The sequence below is a fragment of the Erythranthe guttata genome, chromosome 13 (genome assembly GCF_056151865.1).
Source record: "Erythranthe guttata isolate IM_541 chromosome 13, IM_541, whole genome shotgun sequence".
Classification (NCBI taxonomy): domain Eukaryota; kingdom Viridiplantae; phylum Streptophyta; class Magnoliopsida; order Lamiales; family Phrymaceae; genus Erythranthe; species Erythranthe guttata.
Window position 1 is genome coordinate 13764512 of NC_142545.1, and position 23069 is coordinate 13787580.

A 23069-nucleotide genomic window follows, 5' to 3' on the forward strand; every position below is an offset into this window, starting at 1 on the left:
CGATAAGAAAATTCGAACTTGCAACTAATTAATAAATTATTTTGATCAGGGTTCAATGCATAGTTTTTAAAATATAAACTATGGATTCCACTAGTTACAACAATAATAAAAAAATAAGTTAGAAACTTATATATAATTATGCTCCCTTCATTTTAAATTAAGTATCACTTTGAGGAGTTTTTCTTATTTCATATTATTTGTTATTTTAAATATTCAATAATGCATTAATTACAATTTTATCAATTATGTCCTTAATAATTTTAATTAGTAAAGAGGAAATTAATAAAACTAAGCTTGAAGCTAAGATAAAATTACTTTAATCGCATTATATGTTGTTTTTTGTCTTAATAAAATCAATACATATTTATTAATTTTCTTAAATTTATTGTTACAACAACACAAAACAAGACGTTTGATAAAATTCTTGCACAACTAATGAATCTGATTAAAAAATCAAGATTAAAAAAAAATTAGAGTTGATACAATTGTTGAATGAAGTTATCAACGTAAGCATCCATGTATCCAGGGTTGACCAAAGTCTCCTTCCACACAGCATGATTCCGCTTCACCATTTTCCCGAGCTCACTTTCTTCATCCATGGCGGAAACGATCGCCTTGCTCAAATCCTCCTTAGAGAACCACCCCATGACACCCCTCTCCACCTCCACCGCCACCTTCAGCTCCTCCGCCAGCAGCCGCGTGTTGAGTATCTGATCCGCCAGCCTCGGCACCAGCACTATCCGGCACTCACTCAGCAGAGACTCCCACATGGATCCGAACCCGCAGTGGCTGACGAAGCAACCCACCGACGGGTGGTTCAGGAACTGGATCTGCTGCACCCAACCGCCGTGCACCACCCCTCTGCCGCCAACCCTCTCCAGGAACCCCTCCGGCAGGGCTTCCTCGATTGAATCCGCTCCGGCGGGCTTCGAAACCGCCACGAAGAACGGAAGCCCGGTCATCTCGAAGCCCAGAACCATTTCCTGAAACTGGTCCTTCTTCAGAATCATCTGGCTTCCGAAAGCGCAGTAGACAACTGATTTTGGCGGGAATTTGCTCAGCCACGTCAGCCATTTTTCTTCCAGTGGCTCTTTTGCTGCCTCCGGAAGAACCGGCCCGGATAGGAAGACGGGCTTGTTGTACTGGGACGAGAGGTAGTCGACCATGGGGCCCTCCAGCTCGCGGCAGGTTCGGATTCCGATGGCGTCGCAGCCCCTCATGGCGGCGGCAATGCGGACGTGGAACTTGGTGGCGCCGTAGTCCATGGCGATGAAGGACAGCGTCATCGCCTCCTGGCCGCGGAGCACCACCGTGGAGGAAGGGTACCCACTGGGCGGCTCCATCAGCTCCTGCAGCGTCAGCGGCCGGTCGGTCGGGATACTCCTCGCCGGAACAATGCCGATCGCCATGACGGAAGCGCAGATGACGTTATAACAAACAGTCTTGAACCCGATCTTCGCGGCCAGCGCCGGAATCCAGTCGGCGAAGTCGTAGAAGACGATGTCGGGCTTGAGGTTCTGCAGCAGCGTCTCCATCTCGCCGGACATGGCGTCGAAGGCGACGGCGAGCGGGTCCTTGGCGGAGATGTCGATGTCGGAGGCGGTCTCGGCGCCGGTGGGGAGGCCGTCGACGTGGGGAACTCCGACGGGGGTGAACTCGATGAGATGTGGGTAGAGATTGTGGTGGGCGAGCTGAAGAACTGACTTGGGAGGGATGAAAATGGAGATTGAGTGGCCTCGTTTGGCGAGCTCGTTAGCTAGATGGATGAAGGGGGTGATGTGGCCGATTGCTATCCATGGAAACATGGCTATTTTGAGCTCCATAGTAGTTGTACTGTGTGTTGTGTGTTGTGTGTGTGTGGGGAATTGTGAGGAAGATGATACTCTTATTATATAGCAGTGTTAGTGTTAATGGTGGGTGTGAGGTTTGGTGAACGGAGGAGTTAGGTTTCTTTTCGTGCTGATGCTTTATTTGCTTTACGTAATGAGTGCTGAGTGCTAATTACATCACTTTTGGTCCATCATTTACCGCCGTCAACAAAATACACATTTAGTTCCTCCGCCTGTTTGACCGTTAAGTAGTAACAGTCAACGGTTAAATTTAGGGTTTTTCTTTGAGAAAATTGCAATAAGACCCCTGTATTATTTTAAAATATTATAAAAACCTCTAAAATTTTATCCAACCATAATTTAACCTCAATTTCATCAATTTGCCAATTTTAACTACTGACCCCGATTTTTCAAAAATGTTAACATTCTTTTTAACTCAGTTGACTCTTTTTTTTAATATATCTTTTTTTTTTGCCGTTGTTGACCGAAATTGAATGTCGGGTTAACAGCGTTGCCATTTTTTTCTTGATTTTTATTTTATTTTTATTAATTTCTTTAGTAATGAAAAAATATAATTTAAAAAAAAATCAAAGCTGATAATCGGCGATAAAATAATATCATAAAAAAGTAAAAATAAAGAAAAAAAACAAAAAGTCAACGAGTCTCAATAATGGAAAAATTTTAATACAAAAAAAAAGATAAAACTTAACTGCCGGTGTTAGCCCCAAAAACTGTTGTACTAGAGTTTTTATCTCATTCCAAATTACCCTGCACATACTTAATTCATCTTCTTCATATTTTATTGGGAAGAGATTAGGGATGCACTGGCGGTTCCACAAAAAAAATATTGAAGGGAAGAAATGATGAATTTTAGAAATTTTTAAATTTGTATTTAGACCCTAGAATTTTAGATAAAAACTTTGTTAGAACTTTTTATTTTAATATTACGATACTAGATATTAATATAGTATTATCATTGTGTTATAAAAAAAAGTCAGTAGTTGTGTGATACAGTAATTGTGTTGGTCAGAAAAAAAAAAGTCACAGAAAAAAGTTCGAAAAAAATCAAGAAAATTAATTAAGTCAACAGTGTTAACCGAGAATACAATGTCGGTGAACGGCGTCAAAAACAATATTTAAAAAAAGTGAATGCCGAATAAAAAAGTAAAAAAAAAAAAAAAATCAACCGTGGTCAACGGTCAGCGGTAATGATGGTAAAAATCGGGGTTGTTTGTCAAAATTAATTATGATGAAATTAGGGTTAAATTAAGGTTGAATAAAATTTTAAGGATTTTTAGAATATTTTAGAAGAATGCAGGGGTTCGAGTGCAATTTTATCTATGAAAAATCGCAAATTCAGCCCTAATCAACAGTTGACCGTATTTTGACGGTCAAACAGACGGACGGACTAAATGTGTTAAAATGTGACAACGTTATTGTGTATTTTGTTGATGGCGGTAAATTGGGCAAAAAAGAAAAAAACGTGCAAACCTGGGGGACCAAAACTGTAATTGATCCCCTCCATTTTCGTATTTTCTATATAGAGAGAGAGATAATAATGATTCGCGAAGTCGTTTTCGGGTATCCTAGTTTAGAGAGCGGGGCCGGGGTATACGGAATTTATTGGCCTACTCGTGAGTATGGTAATGGTGGGACAACCATTTTTTGCGATTTTAGTATTTTATACATATTTTAGTTGCACCGAAAATATGTATGTCATGTCATTGCTGGGATCCGTACGCAGTCCTATGATGACATGTGAGCCGAGCCGAAAACGACGTCGCTTCCACGCCATGTGGGAATCATTTATTATCTCTCTCTCACACACACACTCTCAAATCCATGGAAACATGGCCATATAGTTGGTGTTTAATTAGTTTACTGTAGTGTGTGTTGTGTGTGTGGAAGATAATATTGATACTATATAGCAGTGTGAATATAGGTGGTGGTGGGTGTGGGGTTTGGTGAGGGGAGGTGTTAGGTGAGTTGGTGAATTTGGTTTCTTTTCGTGCTGCTGAGTGAGTGCAAAACACTCCATTTTCGAATTTTCTATTCTGCAGTTTGAGTGTGTGTGAGAGAGAGAGAGATATAATAATAATATATTAATATCGTCATACGAATAATTTCACATGGCTTTGAAGCGACGTCGTTTTCGGGTTTCCTAATTTAGTTTAGCGCCGCTTGCAACCTACCTAGTATCCAACCGCACGAATGCAGCTTTATAGCGGACAGTATGGGAATGTGTGATTGTCAGTACTATGATGGGGACAACCATTTTTTTACTTTCACTTGCCCCAAAAATATTCTCAATTTATGTTCTCAAGTTTTTAATAATTATCTTTTTTCTAGAATAGGGGTGGTAAATGAGCCGAGCCGACTAATAAGAGGCGGACTCATGGTTCGCCGGAACGGCATCGGAACGGTCGGAACGGCCGTTCCGGAACAGGAACGGTGCCCTCCGTTCCGGAATCCGTAACCAGAACGGTGTTTCCACCGTGACTCGTCGGAACGCCGAGAAATCGGTGGGATGGGCGAGACGGAGCCACGGAACGGTCCGACGCAGCCGGAACGGTGCCGGAACGGTGCCGGAACGGGAAAAAAGATTGAAAAAAAAAAAACTAATTTGACTAAAAAAAATAAGGAAAAAAAAAACATAAAAAAAATAAATAAATAAGTAATATGATGATGGTGGCCACGTTAGATAATGAAGTCTAGGAAGATTCTCCTGAATCTCACAGATCTTTGGCCTCACTTTTCAATTATATCCTACACAATTCCAGTTCGGTATTCTACTTGATATTAATATTGCTTGTATTTTCATAATATTCGTTGTAATATTTATTTTTTAAATTGTAATAATATTTTGCATATTATTGAATTGTAATATTGTTATTAAAAACATATTTGAAATATATTGTATTTTTATAACAATTTAATTAAAATGTGTCCGTTCCGGCCGCGACGCAGCCGCGACGTTGCAACGGAACTGGAACGGCAGTGTCCGCGACAATGCACTGTTCCGTTCCGGCGAACCATGGGCGGACCCAAGGGGTTTTCTTGGGGGGCGAAAATATAGAGGTAATTTAAGTGAGGAATTTTTTTTTTTTTTTTTTTGGGGACTAAAGTGTACAAAATTAAAAATTTGGGGGGCGAAAGGATATTAACTAATGCATAAATACCAAAAAAAAAAAAAAAACAGCTTAAAAAAAATCTTGGGGGGGGCGGGGGCCACCCCAGCCATAGGCATGGGTACGCCCCTGCGACTAGTGAGCTCGATCAGCAGGTACGGAAAAAGCTAAAAATTCGAACTTCAGTTTTTCGAGTTCGAGTTTTCAGACGAACCGAATTCGAGCCAGTTTTTAGTTGTTCGTGAGCTCACGAGCATTATTTATTATTTTTTATTTAAATAATGTACAATAATATAAAATATTATATATAGAAATAAATAAAAATAAAATATAAATATTGAAAAATATATATACTTATAATTTATTGTTTATTTTGTATATTTTTTAAATATCTTTTAATAATAATAAAATAATAATAAAAAAAATATTAAAAGAAAAAAAACACAACAAAATGGATTTAGGCTCAACCTCGAAACAAAAAAAAAGGAACTCGACGAGCTCAAGCCTACCAAAAGAGGCGAACTCAGCTCGTTTACAATCCTATCCTAAACTACGACATCAACTATTGAGATCCATACGAGTCCATTAGGTTATATGATGATAGTCGTACCATATGAGACGAGCCCTAGCTCACATATCTAGTTAAAAGATATTTTTTATTCAGAGTGTTTAGACAACACGTAAAGCTCTATTTCGCTATGATAACCAATTTATAAAATGACGTATTGATGCTAAGTATCTTACTTTGGGATATACATATTGGACGAGTGTATATATATCACATAGTATAAACTCCATTATACTACTAAGGATGTCATGCTGCAAAATGTTTAATTGAATTAGCATATTGTTTGTATGGGTGTTGTATTTATAGGAGAATTAGGTTTGGAGAAAAGAGAGAATTGTGTCTCTCACGTATATTAATCATATATATAGGTATATGTAGGAAACCCTAACCTATTACACAAGGTAACTAGAATAAATAATAATATATATATATATATATATATATATATATATATATATATATATATATATATATATATATATATATATATATATATATATATATGCACGCTAATACACCCCCGCAGTCGAAACGGGAAAGGAGAGGGCGTGGAGACTGGAGACAAACTGTTGGAACAGTTGAGTAGGAAGTCCTTTCGTGAAGAGATCGGCAAACTGGTAGGCGGATGGGACGTGAAGAACTCGAACGTGTCCCAAAGCAACTTTGTCTCGGACAAAGTGAATATCGATCTCCACATGTTTCGTACGAGAGTGTTGAATGGGATTGCTGGATAGGTAGACGGCACTGACGTTGTCACAGTAGACAATAGTGGCTTTCGAAAGTGGGCAGAGCAACTCAGAAAGTAGGTTGCGTAACCAAGTCGTTTCGGCGACGGCATTTGCGACAGCTCGATATTCGGCCTCCGCACTCGATCGAGAAGTAGTGACCTGTCGTTTGGAGGACTAAGAGATAAGGTTGTTCCCGAGGAAAACACAATAGCCCGATGTCGAACGACGAGTGTCAGGGCAGCCACCCCAATCGGCGTCAGAGTAAGCGATAAGGGAGAGGTCCGGATTGGGGGAGAGCTGAAGGCCATGATTGAGAGTGCCACGAATGTAGCGAATGATACGCTTGAGAGCAGCCATATGAGGTTCCATCGGATCATGCATGAATAGACATATTTGTTGCACAACATAGCAGATGTCGGGACGAGTAAACGTGAGGTATTGCAGTGCATCGGCAAGGCTGCGATAAAGAGTAGGGTCAGCAACGGGGGGTCCAGTGGTCGAAGACAACTTGCTCTTTGTGTCGGCCGGCGTAAGACAAGGGTTGCAGGAAGCCATGTGTGCACGCTCTAGTATCTCGTCGGCGTACTTGCGTTGAGAGAGAAATAGCCCATTCGACGAGCGAGTAACTGAGATGCCGATAAAGTAGTGAAGATTGCCAAGATCCTTCATTGCGAACTCTTGATTAAGGGCAGCGATGATAGAGCGGAGCAATTCAGGTGTGGAGGCCGTAAGTACAATGTCATCGACATACAGCAGAAGGTAGGCCATGAACTGTTGCGACAGTTGATGGAACTGTTAGAGTTGTGGCATGGTTGCAGGTGCGGATGAACCTCAGTAGGAGCCGAGTGGCCTGTGTAGGGTGCAGGTGGTCTAGTAAAGTAGGCTTCAGCCGCTGGAGTGGATCTCAGAATTGACGGTTGTCGGTAAGGTGCGCGCCAGAGTTGAGATGCGCCATGAGCACTATGGTAGCCGTAGTGCTGCATGGGTGACGGTTAGTGATGCGACCTCCGCGACGGTTGGATAGGCCAGCCCCGCGCTGATAACGCGAAAAACCACCTCCGCGGGAACTTTTGCAGGAACTGTTGCAACTGTTAGATGGACAATTTGCGTTGGAGGCGTAGAAAACAGTAGCGGTCTGTTCAGGTTCAACAAGTCTAGTTTCTTCCATCTGGAGAAGGGATCGGGTCTGTAGAAAAGTGAGAAGGGGATTCCGAAAGGAGATGAGGTTGGCGACGGTCCCGTAATTTTTCGGAAGGCCGTGTAGGGTTTGTAGAACGAGTTGTTTGTCGGGGATTGGATTTCCGACATCGCCCAAGCTATCCGCCGTGGTTTTGATTATTTGGCAATAATCGTGAATGGAGAGAGTGTCTTTCTTGAGCGACTTGAATTTTTCTTCAAGTTGAATGGCTCGATAATCCTTATTATCAGTGAAGAGAGAGGAGATAGCCGTCCATAGATCACTGGCGGTGGAGGTTTTGGAGAGAACCATGCTGGACAAATCATCGGAGATGGTGCCGTAGATCCAAGATTGGAGGAGATAGTCGGCGCGTTGCCATTCATCGGCGAAGATTGAATCTGGTCGGGGTTTTCCATGGAGAAGATCGGAGAGGCAGAAACGACCGACAGTAATTGTAAAAAAATGGCTCCACTTTTGATCATTGGGATTTTTCAGATCGAGGATAACGGGGATTAGAGATTTGATATTGGAGATGGCATGAGCGAGGTGGAAAGGATTGAGATGGGCGGTGGAGGAAGAAGAAGTGTCGTCGGCCATGGAGAAGAGGAAGGGCGACGGCCGAGAAGAGGGGGGAGAGAGGTGGTGACGGCTAGGTTAACCTAGTGTCTGATACCATATAGGAGAATTAGATTTGGAGAAAAGAGAGAATTGTGTCTCTCACGTATATTAATCATATATATAGGTATATGTAGGAAACCCTAACCTATTACACAAGGTAACTAGAATAAATAATAATAATAATAGATACGTGTGTGTATATATATATATATATATATATATATATATATATATATATATATATGCACGCTAATAGTATTATTTAAGAATATTTAGATTCACTGAAAATGGGCATGTTAAGGTCACATTGCACGAAATTTCTATGCTACACATGCACCTCATCATAATATATGTCATTCAACATGTGTTGATACAGTGACTATTGTTAGGTTCTGGTACGATTAATGTGAATGAAGACCCCTTCGATTCGGTGTAGCATAATTGACAGATTAGATTGGTTCTAGACGCACTTCAGTAACAATAACAAAGTTGAGTTCAAAGGTTATTTCCTCCAACTGTACGGCCTTAATTATAAAGTTATATAGATAGTCCAAGTGAGAGACAATTGTTTCATTAATTAGTCCAAGATCGACTTACATGTGACATTATGAGTTGTAAGGTTAAACCTGTTAAAATTCATCTACTAAGATTTATTTGGACTAGGCTTTAAACGTATTTAATAGAGTGTGAGCCTATGATGCGTAGAGACGTAAAGGTAATTTTGATTATAGTGATGGGCTAAAATGAAATTACCACAAAATATTGATATATTGGCCATGGTCTCTAAGTTGCAATGTATAACGTTGTTTTCTACATCCCATCAACATAAAGGTTTTTAGAGAAAATCGAAAGGGTTCTCAGGAAAACGTGCAGAGCTAGAAAATCCATGACCATTCGATATCAATCGGCCAAGAATAAAAACTATGGGTTAAGGTACCCTTTCGATTTACATTGATGTAATATTCTTGACGATTCAGCAAATCGGTCTATGGGATTTATTCAAGTTTATTCCTACATTAAGGCCTCGTGTAATCGTTGCTTAATCCATATGGGCTCGTAGACGTTGTCAATCTCTAGGCCCATATTTCAGATTTTGGGCGTGACATTAATTAGCCATGACAATGTCCGTCTTACTAACTGGTGTTTCACATTACAACTTATAAAGTGGTTTCTTGAAGTTTGACAAATCTATAATTCGTCGTCCTATAACGGAACATCTTGGCGACGATGCAATAGTCTCTCCCATTGATTACAACTAAAACATAATGTGTTGTCTTATAACTCATGGCCTATTTGCGGACATTTACTCGTCTCACTTAGCTTGTAAGAAATTAAATATTTAATAATGATTAACGTACCTTCACACATAGATTCGAATCCGACAATGACTGATGAAGAAGCAAACCCTAAACCATGGACCCCACACTCTTCAAGATCCCGTCGATCTGCTCCGTCGGGTTTAAAAGCTTTATGGCAGGCCGTGAATGAAAGATTGGCTTCAAAACTGTTTGTTATAATATCACCCTGCCAATACACGCAGGCAATGTATAGGCTATAGATGTTATTACAAACAGTTTCGAAGTCAATCTCGGCCGCCAATTCAGTCATCCTTGTTGCTGTTGTTGCATATATATATATATATATATATATATATATATATATATATATATATATATATATATATATATATATATATATATATATATATATATATATATATGTATCATGTATGTGTGTGTGTGTGTGTGTGTGTGTAGAAATGAACAAGTATAAATAGAGAATGGGGGTGCTTGGGAGTAGGTATCCATTGAAGTTAATTAAGGCAGGGGAGAGAAACTAGGGTACTTTAAGGACATATTTTATTTTGCATGGTTCTTGGCTAGATTCGCCTATGCTATAGTTTTGTGGTGGTGCATATATAACATTATTTGTGCACTATCTTGAAATTGAAGAACAACAGCGTCGTTTTCGGGTCATTTTTTAATGGACGTACGATTTTTTTTATTTTTTTTTTCGATTTGTTTATCGCGAGGATCATTTAATTATTCCCAAGCATCACAAAGATTAATTAAACAATTATTTGCTGTGATTAGGAAAATGTGCCGATACCCTAGTAGATTATGAATTATGATCTGTGTGTGTGTGAGAGTGGGGAGAGATCTGAGATCTAGATATATTGTTTGTTTAATCAATTTTCTGTTCTTCAATATTTAACTTTTTTTATTTTGTTTAGCAAAATGTGCGGAGATCTGGATATATTGTTTATGTTTTCTTCATCTCTGCAAGTACAGCAATTGTCTGGAAATTAATTGCATGCACAGACAATAATGTAGAGATGGGTTTTGGTTGTTATGGATAAACACTACTATAACTTCCTTAATTTACCAAAATCCCAACGATTTCTTCTTCATTTTGGTTTTGGTTTTGGTTTCGGTTAGACACGAGGTGGACGTTACATCGAACTCTCCAAAGATTTACATAAAAATTGCGATAGTTCTGGGTTAATGGGTTGACCGTTAGCGGAATGAAGAGACTCCAAGAAAGGTAGAGTGTGAATGAAGCCAAATTAAGAAGACAAAAAAATTAGTAAATAAACAAAATGATAGTTTTAATCACCGGAAAAAAAAAAATTCTATTCAAACACGATTTTGAAAGAGAAACTTAACAGCATGAGGAGAAAGACGGGATCGTTTAGCGGTGATTTGCATAAGGGCACCATCGGTAATTAAACGCCGCAAAACTCTAGCAATATTTTTTGAATCGTCGATACCAAGATGGTGGCTTCCTAACGGTCTAATCCCAAGTTCCCTCATCATCGAAAGCATTCCTGGTGCCTGCACAATCACCCAAGAAATTAATAAAAATTTAAAAAAAATAAAAATTAAAAACAATAATACGGCACGTGGATCATGCAATCACCCTTCTATTGTAGAAGTTAAGGTAAATGTCCTTGAGGTTGATCCATTCCATAAAATACGGTGGTAGTTTCATCCCCGATACTTCACACTGCTGGGGTATTTTTGTCTTCACATCCCAATTTCCACTAGCGAATATAGATAGAGCAAATTTGTGTTAGTTAAAATAGAATAACGAGCGAAAACGGAATTAATTAATAACTAGTATCTCACCAAGTTACGAATGCAGCTTCATTCAGATGTCCATCTCCCTCCTCTCTCCATAAATTAATGTTTCCATCTCGTTTCTTTCTAAGCCAACTCTCGAATTGTTCGATAACATCGTCAAATGGTATAGCCGTGTCGTGCCAAACACTGCATGTAAACCCGAGTTGACTCAGTTTCTATACTATACAGCAAATTTAGCAAGAGGCAGCTGTGCTCAAGCGGTGTAGAATTTAGAAATACTAATCACCTAAAATTTACGACTTTAAAAGCACAAGAGTACTAAAAACATCTGTCTCGTGATGAAACATATAGATTTTGGAACGAGCAACGATGCTAGTAGATATAGATCATCAAAATTGTTAGAAAAGATTGAATAACATACCGGTCAACTCCAAATCCTCCGTACTTCCCCTCGATGTACTCGTTTATTCTTTTCTCGCTCATCTTTGTAGGCCTTACAAACCTGCCAAAACAAGAAAAATACAGAAAAAAAACATTTTAACGAACTAGAAGTTCACAAATTGCAAACCATCTTATCGCTAACCAACAAATTTCTCAGCAGTAAAAGATTGTGAAATGTCAAAGCAAGCTAATTAACAGATAAACATAAGAATTTACCGACCAAAACAACAAACGTTGTCGTTCTGATTAATCCTACCACCGCTTACACCTGCCGTTTTCTATTCTAAGAAATCCAACTCATTTTCGTTCAATAGAAATAAATCGGAACCGTTGACTCTTATCAACATAGTGCATCTCTAAGTATAATTTCCAAACAAAAAAAACAAACGAAATGCATAAACTACGAGTGCCGATTCTGATCAATTTGGTTACCGGTGAAACAAATCGACGACATCGAGAGTTTTTGCATCGAACAAAAGCACAGGAAACTCCAAAATCTCAACTTTGCCCTCCAAATCCAGCACGAGAAAGTAATCAAACTCTTGAGCTCGCCGTGAATCGTTCAAAACCGGAACACTCTCCTCAAAATCCACCGAACAACTGTGGCAGAATTTATCAAGGTGAAGAGGATCTTCCATCTGTACCAATTACACCGGAAGAATCAGCGCACAAAATCAGAAACATTTTCTTTTTCAAAATTTCCCTCACAAGAACAAACGAATCAATTAGCGACATGTTTTGGGAATTAATTTAACATTTTAATTACCATAGTGCAGCTGCCTTGGGTGTGGTACAAGCACATGGGCTTCCATTTTGAAGTTGTGCCCGTTTTGGGGATTTCTGATTGGATGACGGCGGCGGAGGATGTTGATTCTTCGGCTGAGAGAGAACAGCATTCAACGAATGAAGGTTTCGATTTGGATTGTTTGAGGGGTGTGGAGAGTGTGGAGAATTTGAAGAAGGGTGATGGCGGAGATGAGAGAAGAAGAGCGCGGCGGAGAAGCGGGAGCCTCCAAGTAGCCATGGCGGAAAATGAGAGAGGAAAAGTGAGGGTTTAAAAGCGATAGTTTTCTATTTTGTCGGGGTTTATATGAAATAAAACACTCGACGTTTGAATTTAAAAGATACAGTTAAACCTCTATAAATTAATATAGTCGGGACCAGCCAAATTTTATTAATTTAACTATATATATTTTTACAACGTTGTCCTCAAGTTAGGACTAGGACTGGGAAAACATATTATTTAAATAAATCGAGTATTAATTTATTGAGATTTTTTTAAATAGTCAATTATGATCCAATTCGTGTGATTTCCACCTATATAAAATACAGTAGAGCCTCAATAAATTAATACTCAATTAAATAATAATTTCTTCCGATCCCAACTCGGTAAAAACGTACTTAATGTTTAGTTCGATAATTTAATATTTCGCTAAATTATCAAAATTTTGTTAGTCCCGGTAGTATTAATTTCTAGACGTTCAACTGTAAACTGGTTGTTTCTTTCATAAACCAGTAAAGTTAGTAAGTAGTAAGTATGCATGTTAAAATATTTTCATAGAAAGTGTCTGCATTTACAAAGATAAAATACACGTACAAAATAATATCAAAAAAAAAAAAAAAGTTAATATTGATGGTTATAGCATGTAGATAATGGGAAATCTCCTTTTTGGTCAAAGATGGAGGAGAAATAACAATATAATACCTCTCCGGAAACGAGCAGCTTACATAAACAGCAATTGTGTAATAATCTCATCAACTAATCTTCTTCAGCTAAGTTGAGTGAAATCTTCGATGACATCATCTCTGGCGCGTTGTTTACTCATCGAACGCAGTTCATCTATTTCTATCAGCAATAGTGGGTCGCACACCACTCTTTCTGCCTGTAAGTTTTTAGGGCAACCTAAAACGGGAGACTGTCAGATAAGCCGACACACACACGATTAGTAATTTTTGCATTTAGAAAGAGCAGATAATATATATACCTGTCACAGGACAACGACCCTGTGAATTCTTGGACCTTATATGTTGCATTATAGGCTTCTTCTCATATATGTGCTTGCAATCCATGCTGCCGAAATAGCAAATTACATACAGAACGAGTTAGAGTATCTGAGATTTTGCTGACTAAGCTTTGCTTTTTTACTAAACGGTAATCATGAACATAATTAGCTTTTGAGAATAAACTTTTGAAGGAGGATGGTAGTAAAAACAAACCATATTGCCTCATTAAATTCAAAAATAAAACGAGTGCCAGAGTCTATCGTGTAAGCACTTCCCAAAAACTCTCTTTTTTTTTTCTTTTTTTTTTTTGCCAACAAGTGTGCAGATAAAATGATGCTGCTGCCTTGTTTATAACAGATTTGTATATAGAGGAAGGTAAGTGATTATTATAAGTTGATACTTAACAGTACCTTCGGACAGGTTCCGCTAGTTCAGTGACAGGCTTTCCAGACAGAGGACATGTAATATTCAGAAGATTGCTGTCTGTGCTGGTCATTACTATGTCCTCCTGCTCTTCACCTGGCATAGGTTGTCCCGCATGATGAACATTCTGCAGTTAAATATGAAAATCACACGTAAATAGAAGGGTTATTTAATACGTAGGTCAAATATGGAGTAACCTCATCAGAATGCATTTCTACCAAAGGCGAGAAACAGGATTCTTGCTTAAGTAGCAGCTAACAGAGAGCATCTTGCAAACATCATTGATTCAAGTTGCTAGAGGTTCCCTAACATCCCAGCCACTGAATGAAGTACTAGGTTATCATTCTGATGTTCCCTAAACATCAGAATGGAATCTTTTAATATGACATCAGGACATTGATCAGTGTACACCGCCTTACGATTGGATTTATGAGAAGAAAAAAAAAAGTTAATTTATCTCATTGTACTAATGAGTCTCACAGTATCTGAGTGCAGTAATACATGTCAAAGTTGTCCTGAAGAAGATAAAGGTGTACCCCTCGCCCATTTGTTAAGCAGATATCATATCTTCCCTTTGTAACTACGGTTCTTATGTAAAGATGATAAAGCAACAGAAGTTGGACTTCCCCCTAAAAGTTTCCTAAGAAAGGTTTCAGTTGATATTGCACTTGCTACTCCACTACTAAGAAAGTGAAGATTAATTTATGTATATGATCAAACCAGGACATTGAGATAATCTTATCTGCTATATATATATATATATATATATATATATATATATATATATATATATATATATATATGTTCTTCTTTAGACTAGGATATTGTATGATGACAATACGCAATGAAATCCCATCGTTCTAGTAATACCAAAGAAGATTAAAGCATTATTTCTGTAAGCTAAAGTCTGGACAACATTAACATGTAAAAAGACTTACGCAAATAAGTAGTAAGTAGAGAGTAAAAAGGATCGATAAGATGCAACAAGACACAGATTGCATGCTATTTAACTTAAGAAAGTGTCATTCATAGTTCGTGTAATTAACGCACCCACACAGCTTCGCGGAACTGTCTTAACCATGGATGGTTCTGTGATACAGATGATGAACCAGCGCTTAATCTTTCGATTTTATCCTCAATCAGCTTACCGAAGTTGGTTAGCTGCACGCACAAACAATAGCTCAAAGTGATTGATAGCAGTGCAATGAAGATATTATCAGCTATAATAAGAACCCTCGGGAAAGAATCTATGACATAACCATTACCTCAGCTCCAGGCTGGTATTCATTTCCAATAGATTGGATAGCATTGGAAAGATGACTGCAATCATCTGAGGCTTTAATTAGTTCAAGAACACCAGCTTCAAGCTCCTTCACCTGCAATACCATTAAATAACATCTTTTACGATCAACTTATAGGTTGTAACTGCTACCGCATCAACTAGGATCTTACGCACTTCTGACAAGGATCATAAGCCATAAATATATCTTGTCTACATCCAAACAAACCATTAGATCCATGATCTGTAATGAAATTTTTTACAGTGCACGGAAAATGCCACCCTCACAATCAAAATAGAGATAAAAGGGATTAGAAGTAAAGTTTGAATATCTCCGACAATTACATATTACATGATAGAAATGCAAATTCATACCAAGTGACGTCTTAGACTTCAAGAGGATGAAAAGAAGATAGTCCATAGTAATATTGAAACTCGAAATCATATTGCCAAAATATAAAGCTACGTCACCAGCTGTAACTTCTCCAACGATATTTTTTCTCTTTGAAGTTAACAATTTGAACTTAGACAAGTATTCTTTACACAAACGTACATTAAAATTTCCATTTATCTGAAACAAAGTGATTACTGAGAAAGCGAAAATCTAAACCTACAGAATCGAATCCCCAAAAAAAATGTTTTTTTAATCAAAATTTCCAAATTTATTCCAATAAGAAATTTCTCATTTATTTCATATACACTACAAAATACTCCAAACCTATAAAACAGAGCACATCTCAAGTCACCATACGAGCTAGAGTCTTCAACCAAATAATTTTTAAGACAACAGATTCAATATCCCCAGATATTTGAGAATTATGCTAGGGTTTAGGGAAAAAAGAAAAATACCCGATCGGAATTGTTATCCTCCTCAAAACAGACAGCGGTTTCTTTCATCATAATTGTAGCTCTCCTAATTTCCTGAAAATTGCAGGAATCCAAATAAATAAAAACAAAATTCAACCACCAAAATCGTTAGGGCTTGTGCAATTGGGCGAGAAAGCTTACAGCGATGAGAGTCTGGTTGTCGGAGGAAAGTGTCGAAGCCGCTGACGCAATTCTTCCACAGGTCGCGCTGTTGCGAGGAGCAGAGGTTGACGCCATTGAAGCTTTTTCTCCACTTGTTTGGACCTTTTTCGATTTTGAAGAGGAGCCCTTTCTGGCTTGATTATTTGGAGGGAAAAAAAGACCGAGTTCGAGTTTCCTAATTTCTCAAAATTATGTTTGCCAAACTTTTCAAAAAAACAAAAAAAAAACTCTAAACAATTCAAATTTTTTTAACAAATTATCCATTAGGGGATTGTGTACTAAAACAAATGCATAATAGGAGGATTTTTACTAGGATCGGCAATTAAGTTGGGCTTAACTGAAGCCCGGTGGTTCGACCCGATTATATTTGAGTTGAACATAGTCTTTAACGAGCTGAGTTTGAGCTATTTTATTAAATCCAATACATTTATGAAACGAGTTTGAGCCTAATATTGCTCAACCCGAACTTAACTCGACTGATTAAGTTAATAATTAAATGTACGATATATTTATTATTTTGATGATATCGAGCAATATACAAGTTACAATTTACAACCGCATACAATCATTTTATTTTGAAAAACAAATAAAGAAAAATGTTACAAAGAAAAAAATAAGTAGTGGCACCGGTAGTTACAAACAGTCAAATAGAAATCAAGTGAATATTCTATTTTATGGAACAAACTATGGTTGTTACTTATTGTGCTCTTTATGGATATTCTAAATTTTCCTCTCGGTTAAATATGTAATTTATATATGGCCCGATATAAGTTCTATCTAAGTCCGAAGTCTAAATAAATACATGAGCATAGTTTAAGGCTAAAACTATTAAAGATGATACTTTAGTTTGAGCCTATATTAATAAGATTCAATGATATTTGAATTTAAATCAACTCAAACTCGACTCACATGTGACCCGATTGTCAATCCTAAATTTTACTAATACTAAAAGCACTATATTCTAGGGAAGACTCCCCCTGTAAATCCCTTAATACAAATTACTACCTAGCTTATTGGGAGTTAGTGGATAGATGAGTTAAGTAAGAAGTTGACTTATTTACGAAGAAAAATATCTGTTTTTAGACCGTTAGACAGTCTATTTATGATATAACTTTAAATTATTTGTGCATGCATACAAATAAGTTTTAGGGGGGTGTAAATGGGTTTTACCGTTTTACCCTCCAAAATTCAAATCATAAATATGTGTAGATTCTCAGGGTCTGTTTAGCTAAACTTATTCTAACGGTTTAATTAGAACTATTATATTTGATAAATTGTTTTAAGAGCAATAAATTGACAGCACCGACGGAGAAAGTAAACGAAGCTGAAAATGCTGTTTTTGTACAAGGTCCTTGCGTGTATATTTTTCTTTGGTCAAATTCCTCAAATATTGGAATTAATTATATATGATGACGTCATAATTATCATGTTAGCATTTCAGATCGTGTGCAACATATTGAATTTTATTCTACATAAATAGATGCATAAAAGAGAGAGATGTTTCTTTGAGACTTGAGTATGAATAATGAATTTATATATGACAAGTGAATTAGTAACTATTTATTTATTTGTATTTCGCAGCAAAAATACCACGCCTTTCATTTTATCTTGCATGAAATTCCGTATTCTAATAGTTAACACGAGTGATTAATTAACGGCCAATGAGTTTCGTAGTGTGTATAAAGATTCCCGGGGAAAGTTTCACTCGGTGGAAGCGAAAGCCCAAGCGGCCGGCAATGCATTTTGTAAGGCTCGGTAAAAGGGATGGGATTTAATTATCGTTTGAAGGAGATTGCCTACACGTAAATGAAGATGCCGATAGAAGCAAATTCGTTGCTACAATCTTGTGACGTGTTTTTTTGAATGACTATTTAATTGTAGTGGTAATCGTTTAGCTCCTGATCTACCTACACAGACGAACCAAATAGATATTTACCACTCATGTACACATAAACACACCCATATCCATATTGGTGTGTGTAAATTAATGATAAAAATTACCCGGTATAACATTCACCGGGTGTAGCATAGAAATAACCAATTACGATTGTATGGAGGGTTCATTCCTTCCTAGGAACTTGGCTAATCATATTAGCTAATTAATATGTTGATTTTTTTATCTCTTTTATAAAAAGTACATTTGTGTAAGAAATTTTATGCAAGTCTTTTGTATCGTAAGGGATTTGGTGCTTATTCTTACAAAACAAATGAAATTTATTTATAATCTATCTTCTAAAACTTGATTTGTTTTCTTAATCAAGTCGAACAAATATGGAAAATAAAAGATTAATGATAAAGGTGGAATTTCAAATGAATTTTTAATTTTTGCCGTTTTAATTTTAATTCAAAATTTTAATTTTAGAACGATTTGTTTTTCTCATTTCCATTTCATTTTTTTAACAAAATTTTAATTTATTAATGTATCTAAAAAAATGAATTTTCAAAAATATATATTTATAAAATCAATATTATTATATGTTTATATAGTTTACCTTGGATGTGTTGCATATATGAGAATTACATGTAATATGAAAATTATTTCCAACTTTCTCCCATACTATTATTTTTTTATTTTCATATTGGAATTTATTAAATGTTTCCCACGTAATTTAAAAAAAAAACATTTCAAATTTTAAATAAGTCATTTTTATTTTTTTTGCATTAATACCCCTATCGTATAAAACATGTACCAAATATCCCGTGTTACAGAAAAAAATGAATGAAATCCCTTCATAGTTAAGGGTGTTAATTATTAATGGAATATGTATTTTTTATGAAAAATGTATAACACGGGCAGTTCTATGCAATAAAATTAAAACGGTTTGGTGCAAGTTTTTCTTAACTCGTTTTTCTTTTTTCCTCGTCGTTTACCCCAAATACACACATTAAGAAATTAAATATAAATTATTTATATATAATTGTACATTTTATTGATCAAGCCCAAACTAATTATTAATTTAAATTACTTCTCCATTTTTTTTTTTTTTTGCCTTTTATCCAAAATGAATCAAATATTATACCCAAAATTAAAATCTCTTTCGTTGACCCCATATAATTGATCTGTAATTGGACCACACGTGTTCGATCCCTTTCCCGCACCCAGCATCAAGCAAGCATACAGCTCTTCAAACTGCAAAGCGTCGCCGCCGCCACCACCGCCGCCGTTCGCCCAGTTCGCCGAGCAGCCCACGTCGTCGTTCAGGCTGGAGCTCCCGCCTCCCTCGTCGCAGCAGGTACTCGACAGAGACGAAACCGGCGGTGCTTGCGCCGCCATCTGTCTGAAAACCGACAACGAATCCTGGGCACGTTTAAGCTCCCCTCGAAGGCTGGCGACTTGTCTCTCCAGCCGCTCCTTCTCGGCTTCGGCTGCTTCGAGCCGCACCTGGAGCGAGCCGCAGTCGAGCTCCAGGCTCTGATTCTTCCAACGGGCCCTCTTGTTCTGGTACCAAATGGCGATCTGCCGCGGCGGTACGCCCAGCTGGCGTGCCAGCTGGAATTTGTGCTCCGGCTCCAGCTTCTTGGCGGCGTCGAAGCTTGCCTCCAGGAGCCGCACTTGCTCCTGGCTCAGCCTCTTCTTTTGGGCCCTGTGTGAATGGTTTTTAGGGTTTTGTGGCAGATTATTCATTTTTCTTTTCTTTTTTTATTTTTTTTTATTTTGAAGTGTAGAGAGTGAGAAAATTGAAGCTATATATAAAGATTTGATGATGCAGATTATAATGAAATGGGAGTGTGTATGTGTGTATATCTATAATCTATATATGTATATGTATATATATATATATATAGGGTGCAAAAAAATCAAGATTGGTGGTGGGCTTCACATAATTATTAATTTATGAGTATTTAAGTAGGGTTTGAATTTGTATTTTATTTATTTATTTTTGGGATTGAATTAATTAAATTTGTAATAAAGAAAAGGAAGGGGAGAGTGATGTAGATATATAGATGGTGGTGGTGGTGGGCTGACTTCTCATGCATGAAGCAACTGTGTTCACGTGGGTTTGGTCCTACACTCGTAGTCTAGAATAGTTTTCTTTTTTTATTCAATTTATTATTTCTATGTTCTTTGAATTAATATATATTATAATATATAATATATATTCTAATTAAAATAGTTTATCTGATTATGGATTAACTTGAATAATGTCTTAAAATAAACATCTAACAGCGAGCTCCAACTTTGGAGCATGAACTTGGGTATGTTTTTGGTTTCTTCTTGTGTGTGTGTGTGTCATATATATATATATATATATATATATATATATATATATATATATATATATATATGTGTGTGTGTGTGTGTGTGTGTGTGTGTGTGTTTGTGTGTTAGTCGTTGAATCATAATAGATACCAAGAATTTTAATTAAATATATATGTTTCTAATTTGTAGATAATGTGATAGTTTATTAATGCACCAATAAAATATAAATTAGAGTGAGATTACTCAACTTTAATTAGTTTGCAACAATAAATTATTGCCATTAGTTTTTGGAATATTTCCTAGTCTTGATATAGATAAGAACAAAACGTTTTAGGGAAGATGTCTCAAGCGAGACAGCCTACTTAAATCCGCATGGTTACGTTATTTATATATCTGAAATGTTAAATATCGTTTCAATTTTACTAATATTATCTTAACTTCGAACGTGATCTAACCCATTTTTGATTTGATTTTGGAGATATTCGAAGTACATAAATTGTAGTATTTATCTTTCTAACAAAATTTGAATCAATTAGATTGGACGCAGTAAGACAAATTTATGCATGAATAAATTACGCTTTGAATTTTTAATAACTCAGAATATTATGAAAGTTGTGATCACTTTCATTGATTCATTAACATCTTTCTCATCTAACGTCCAATTTTGGTGATTCAAGTTGGATTAAAAAACTAACTAAAATAACTACATACTTCGTGCTTTGAGTTTTGAACGAAAATGCATTTTATTGCATGCATTGTTAAGCACAAGTGTTGCGATTTTGATCATCCTTGACAGTAATGTTAGATAACAAAAGTAGGATTCATGAAAACTTTGTATCCAAAAAAAAAAGGGAATAGTACTATAGTACGTAGCATATATATATATTCAATAATGGAGCAATAGGACTTTGAATTTAAATTCTTTTCATGATGGCTTTATTTTTATTTTATTTCTTACATGCCCCCCCCCCCCCCCCCCCCAAAAAAAATAGGACTTCCATATATTCATAAGTTGGGACCGGACCAGGCCAAATATCAGACAATCACAGCCACATTAGTTAGATGAAACACCTGAAAGATACCTTTGAAATAATGTCCACAACACCATGAATTTGAATTCCTCAGTGCTACATTTGCAGAACAATTAATTAACTATACCTTCTTAAACATACGGGTATTTTATCGGAGATTACGTACTACAACAATCCTAAATTAGATTCCGTGGTTCGTTCATACACAGTTATATCCTGTTTATATGTTGAATGAGCAGTTTTTTTGATTGAGCTAGCTTTTGAGTTCTACTTAACCCTATTGCAGATATTTACAGTATGATACATTTCACTACTAATTTAAACTTCTGGTTCAGGTTGTCATTCAATATGGTATCAGAAACAGACCAAATGAAAGATCTTGAATTCAATTTTCAAATACTGCCCGTTTCAAATATTTCTACTACAAGGTTTCAAATGTGATTTGTCTGCACTTGAAGGGGAGCGTATTGTATATATTTATAATACGATACATTTCATTAAAGAACTTACATTTTTGGTTGAGGTGACCGTTCAATAAACCCCTTATTTAAGAGGCTTGATTATATATAGGTGATCAGTGTGTATGGTTTATAAAGGACTTTTGGGGGAAGAAAAAAACAAATTGAATTGTGGTTTTACAAATTTGGGCGCGATACCGACCTTACTCCGAGTGAAAAATAATCCAAGAATTTTGGTAATCCAATGTTGTTTTCTCCTTAAAAGTCATTCAACTGTTTACTGTTGTATATTCAGGGTTTGGTAACTTTCTGCAGGAAATTAGGGTCTAAAATTATTTTTGCGTGTTTTCTCTCTTTAAATTTAAATTCTAGCTACTATGTTTAACTTGTTTTTACATTTTTTTGACAAATTTCCATATAATTCTTTTTTTTTTATAGTAGTTTTTTCATTAATAAACTTACTCAAAGAGATTTTCTCTATTTCATGTGCGGGTTAATTAGTAGTAGAAATTAATATTAATTTATGCAAGTCATTTAACTCGTATAAATTTATAGCAATTTTGGACTTGATAAAGTCAGTTTCCTCGTTAAAATTAAATTGCTAGTATTAATAGTACTAATACGCAAAATTTAATTTTAACGAGGAATTAAATTATATTAGTAATAGTAATAGTGTAGTACGGATTTGTAAAGTCAATCAGAGAAATTTGCCGCCAAACATTTAAGTTTTGACGCCACCAGCAAGTTGTGCTTTCAACCGTCAGAAATCAAGTTTTGACAAATTTGTCTTCAAATGTGTGCCGTAAATAGACCTTATCGAATTAACAGGCTTTGAATTAAATGATATTAATTGTCTAAGCTTTAATTAATACACCTAAATACATTTAAAGGTTTATTAATCTCCAATGTCAACATTTTCTATTCAAGCTCTTCATATATAGAGTTTGTTAATTAGCAGCAGTTTACCAATTTTAATTGTTTTTTTCTACACGCGATATCTGACTTGAACAGCAGTGGAGAAGTCGATGTAGGACCATGGTGGCCATGGCCCCACTCAATTTTTTTAATTACT

The 23069-nt window shown here is 36.5% G+C and overlaps 4 protein-coding genes across 4 annotated transcripts; all 4 read right to left on the reverse strand.

Moving 5' to 3' along the window:
- Positions 1-335: 335 nt before the first annotated feature.
- LOC105967852 (anthocyanidin 3-O-glucoside 2'''-O-xylosyltransferase) lies at positions 336-2002 on the reverse strand. The gene has a single exon (XM_012992454.2). The coding sequence runs from the start codon at positions 1821-1823 to the stop codon at positions 471-473; it is 1353 nt and encodes a 450-aa protein (XP_012847908.2). The 5' UTR covers positions 1824-2002; the 3' UTR covers positions 336-470.
- An 8622-nt stretch (positions 2003-10624) lies between these two features.
- On the reverse strand, positions 10625-12675 carry LOC105968753 (Polynucleotidyl transferase, ribonuclease H-like superfamily protein). Its single transcript, XM_012993417.2, has 6 exons — positions 12339-12675; positions 12005-12210; positions 11553-11633; positions 11177-11317; positions 10968-11091; positions 10625-10882 (listed from the first exon to the last, which is right to left on the reverse strand). Exons 1-6 carry the CDS (start codon positions 12594-12596, stop codon positions 10685-10687), a joined length of 1008 nt encoding a protein of 335 aa, XP_012848871.2. The 5' UTR covers positions 12597-12675; the 3' UTR covers positions 10625-10684.
- A 527-nt stretch (positions 12676-13202) lies between these two features.
- HPY2 (RING/U-box superfamily protein) lies at positions 13203-16473 on the reverse strand. Its single transcript, XM_012993406.2, has 7 exons — positions 16287-16473; positions 16128-16199; positions 15265-15375; positions 15050-15160; positions 13987-14126; positions 13558-13643; positions 13203-13475 (listed from the first exon to the last, which is right to left on the reverse strand). Exons 1-7 carry the CDS (start codon positions 16380-16382, stop codon positions 13342-13344), a joined length of 750 nt encoding a protein of 249 aa, XP_012848860.2. The 5' UTR covers positions 16383-16473; the 3' UTR covers positions 13203-13341.
- Positions 16474-19153: 2680 nt separating this feature from the next.
- Positions 19154-20051, reverse strand: HB52 (homeobox protein 52). Its single transcript, XM_012993394.2, has one exon. The coding sequence runs from the start codon at positions 19930-19932 to the stop codon at positions 19315-19317; it is 618 nt and encodes a 205-aa protein (XP_012848848.2). The 5' UTR covers positions 19933-20051; the 3' UTR covers positions 19154-19314.
- Positions 20052-23069: the final 3018 nt, after the last annotated feature.

What these genes read in the sequence shown, in the direction of transcription:
- LOC105967852 (XM_012992454.2), bottom strand. Translation starts at nt 1,823, where the DNA reads ATGGAGCTCAAAATAGCCATGTTTCCATGGATAGCAATCGGCCACATC.
- LOC105968753 (XM_012993417.2), bottom strand. Translation starts at nt 12,596, where the DNA reads ATGGCTACTTGGAGGCTCCCGCTTCTCCGCCGCGCTCTTCTTCTCTCA. An exon ending in GTCGTCGATTTGTTTCACCG is followed by an intron (nt 11,634 to 12,004) that starts GTAACCAAATTG and finishes TTGTTTTGGCAG; the next exon opens with GTTTGTAAGGCCTACAAAGA. An exon ending in GAAGCTGCATTCGTAACTTG is followed by an intron (nt 11,092 to 11,176) that starts GTGAGATACTAG and finishes TATATTCGCTAG; the next exon opens with TGGAAATTGGGATGTGAAGA.
- HPY2 (XM_012993406.2), bottom strand. Translation starts at nt 16,382, where the DNA reads ATGGCGTCAACCTCTGCTCCTCGCAACAGCGCGACCTGTGGAAGAATT. An exon ending in AGGATAACAATTCCGATCGG is followed by an intron (nt 15,376 to 16,127) that starts GTATTTTTCTTT and finishes ATGGTATTGCAG; the next exon opens with GTGAAGGAGCTTGAAGCTGG. An exon ending in CTAGCGGAACCTGTCCGAAG is followed by an intron (nt 13,644 to 13,986) that starts GTACTGTTAAGT and finishes CTATTTCGGCAG; the next exon opens with CATGGATTGCAAGCACATAT.
- HB52 (XM_012993394.2), bottom strand. Translation starts at nt 19,932, where the DNA reads ATGAATAATCTGCCACAAAACCCTAAAAACCATTCACACAGGGCCCAA.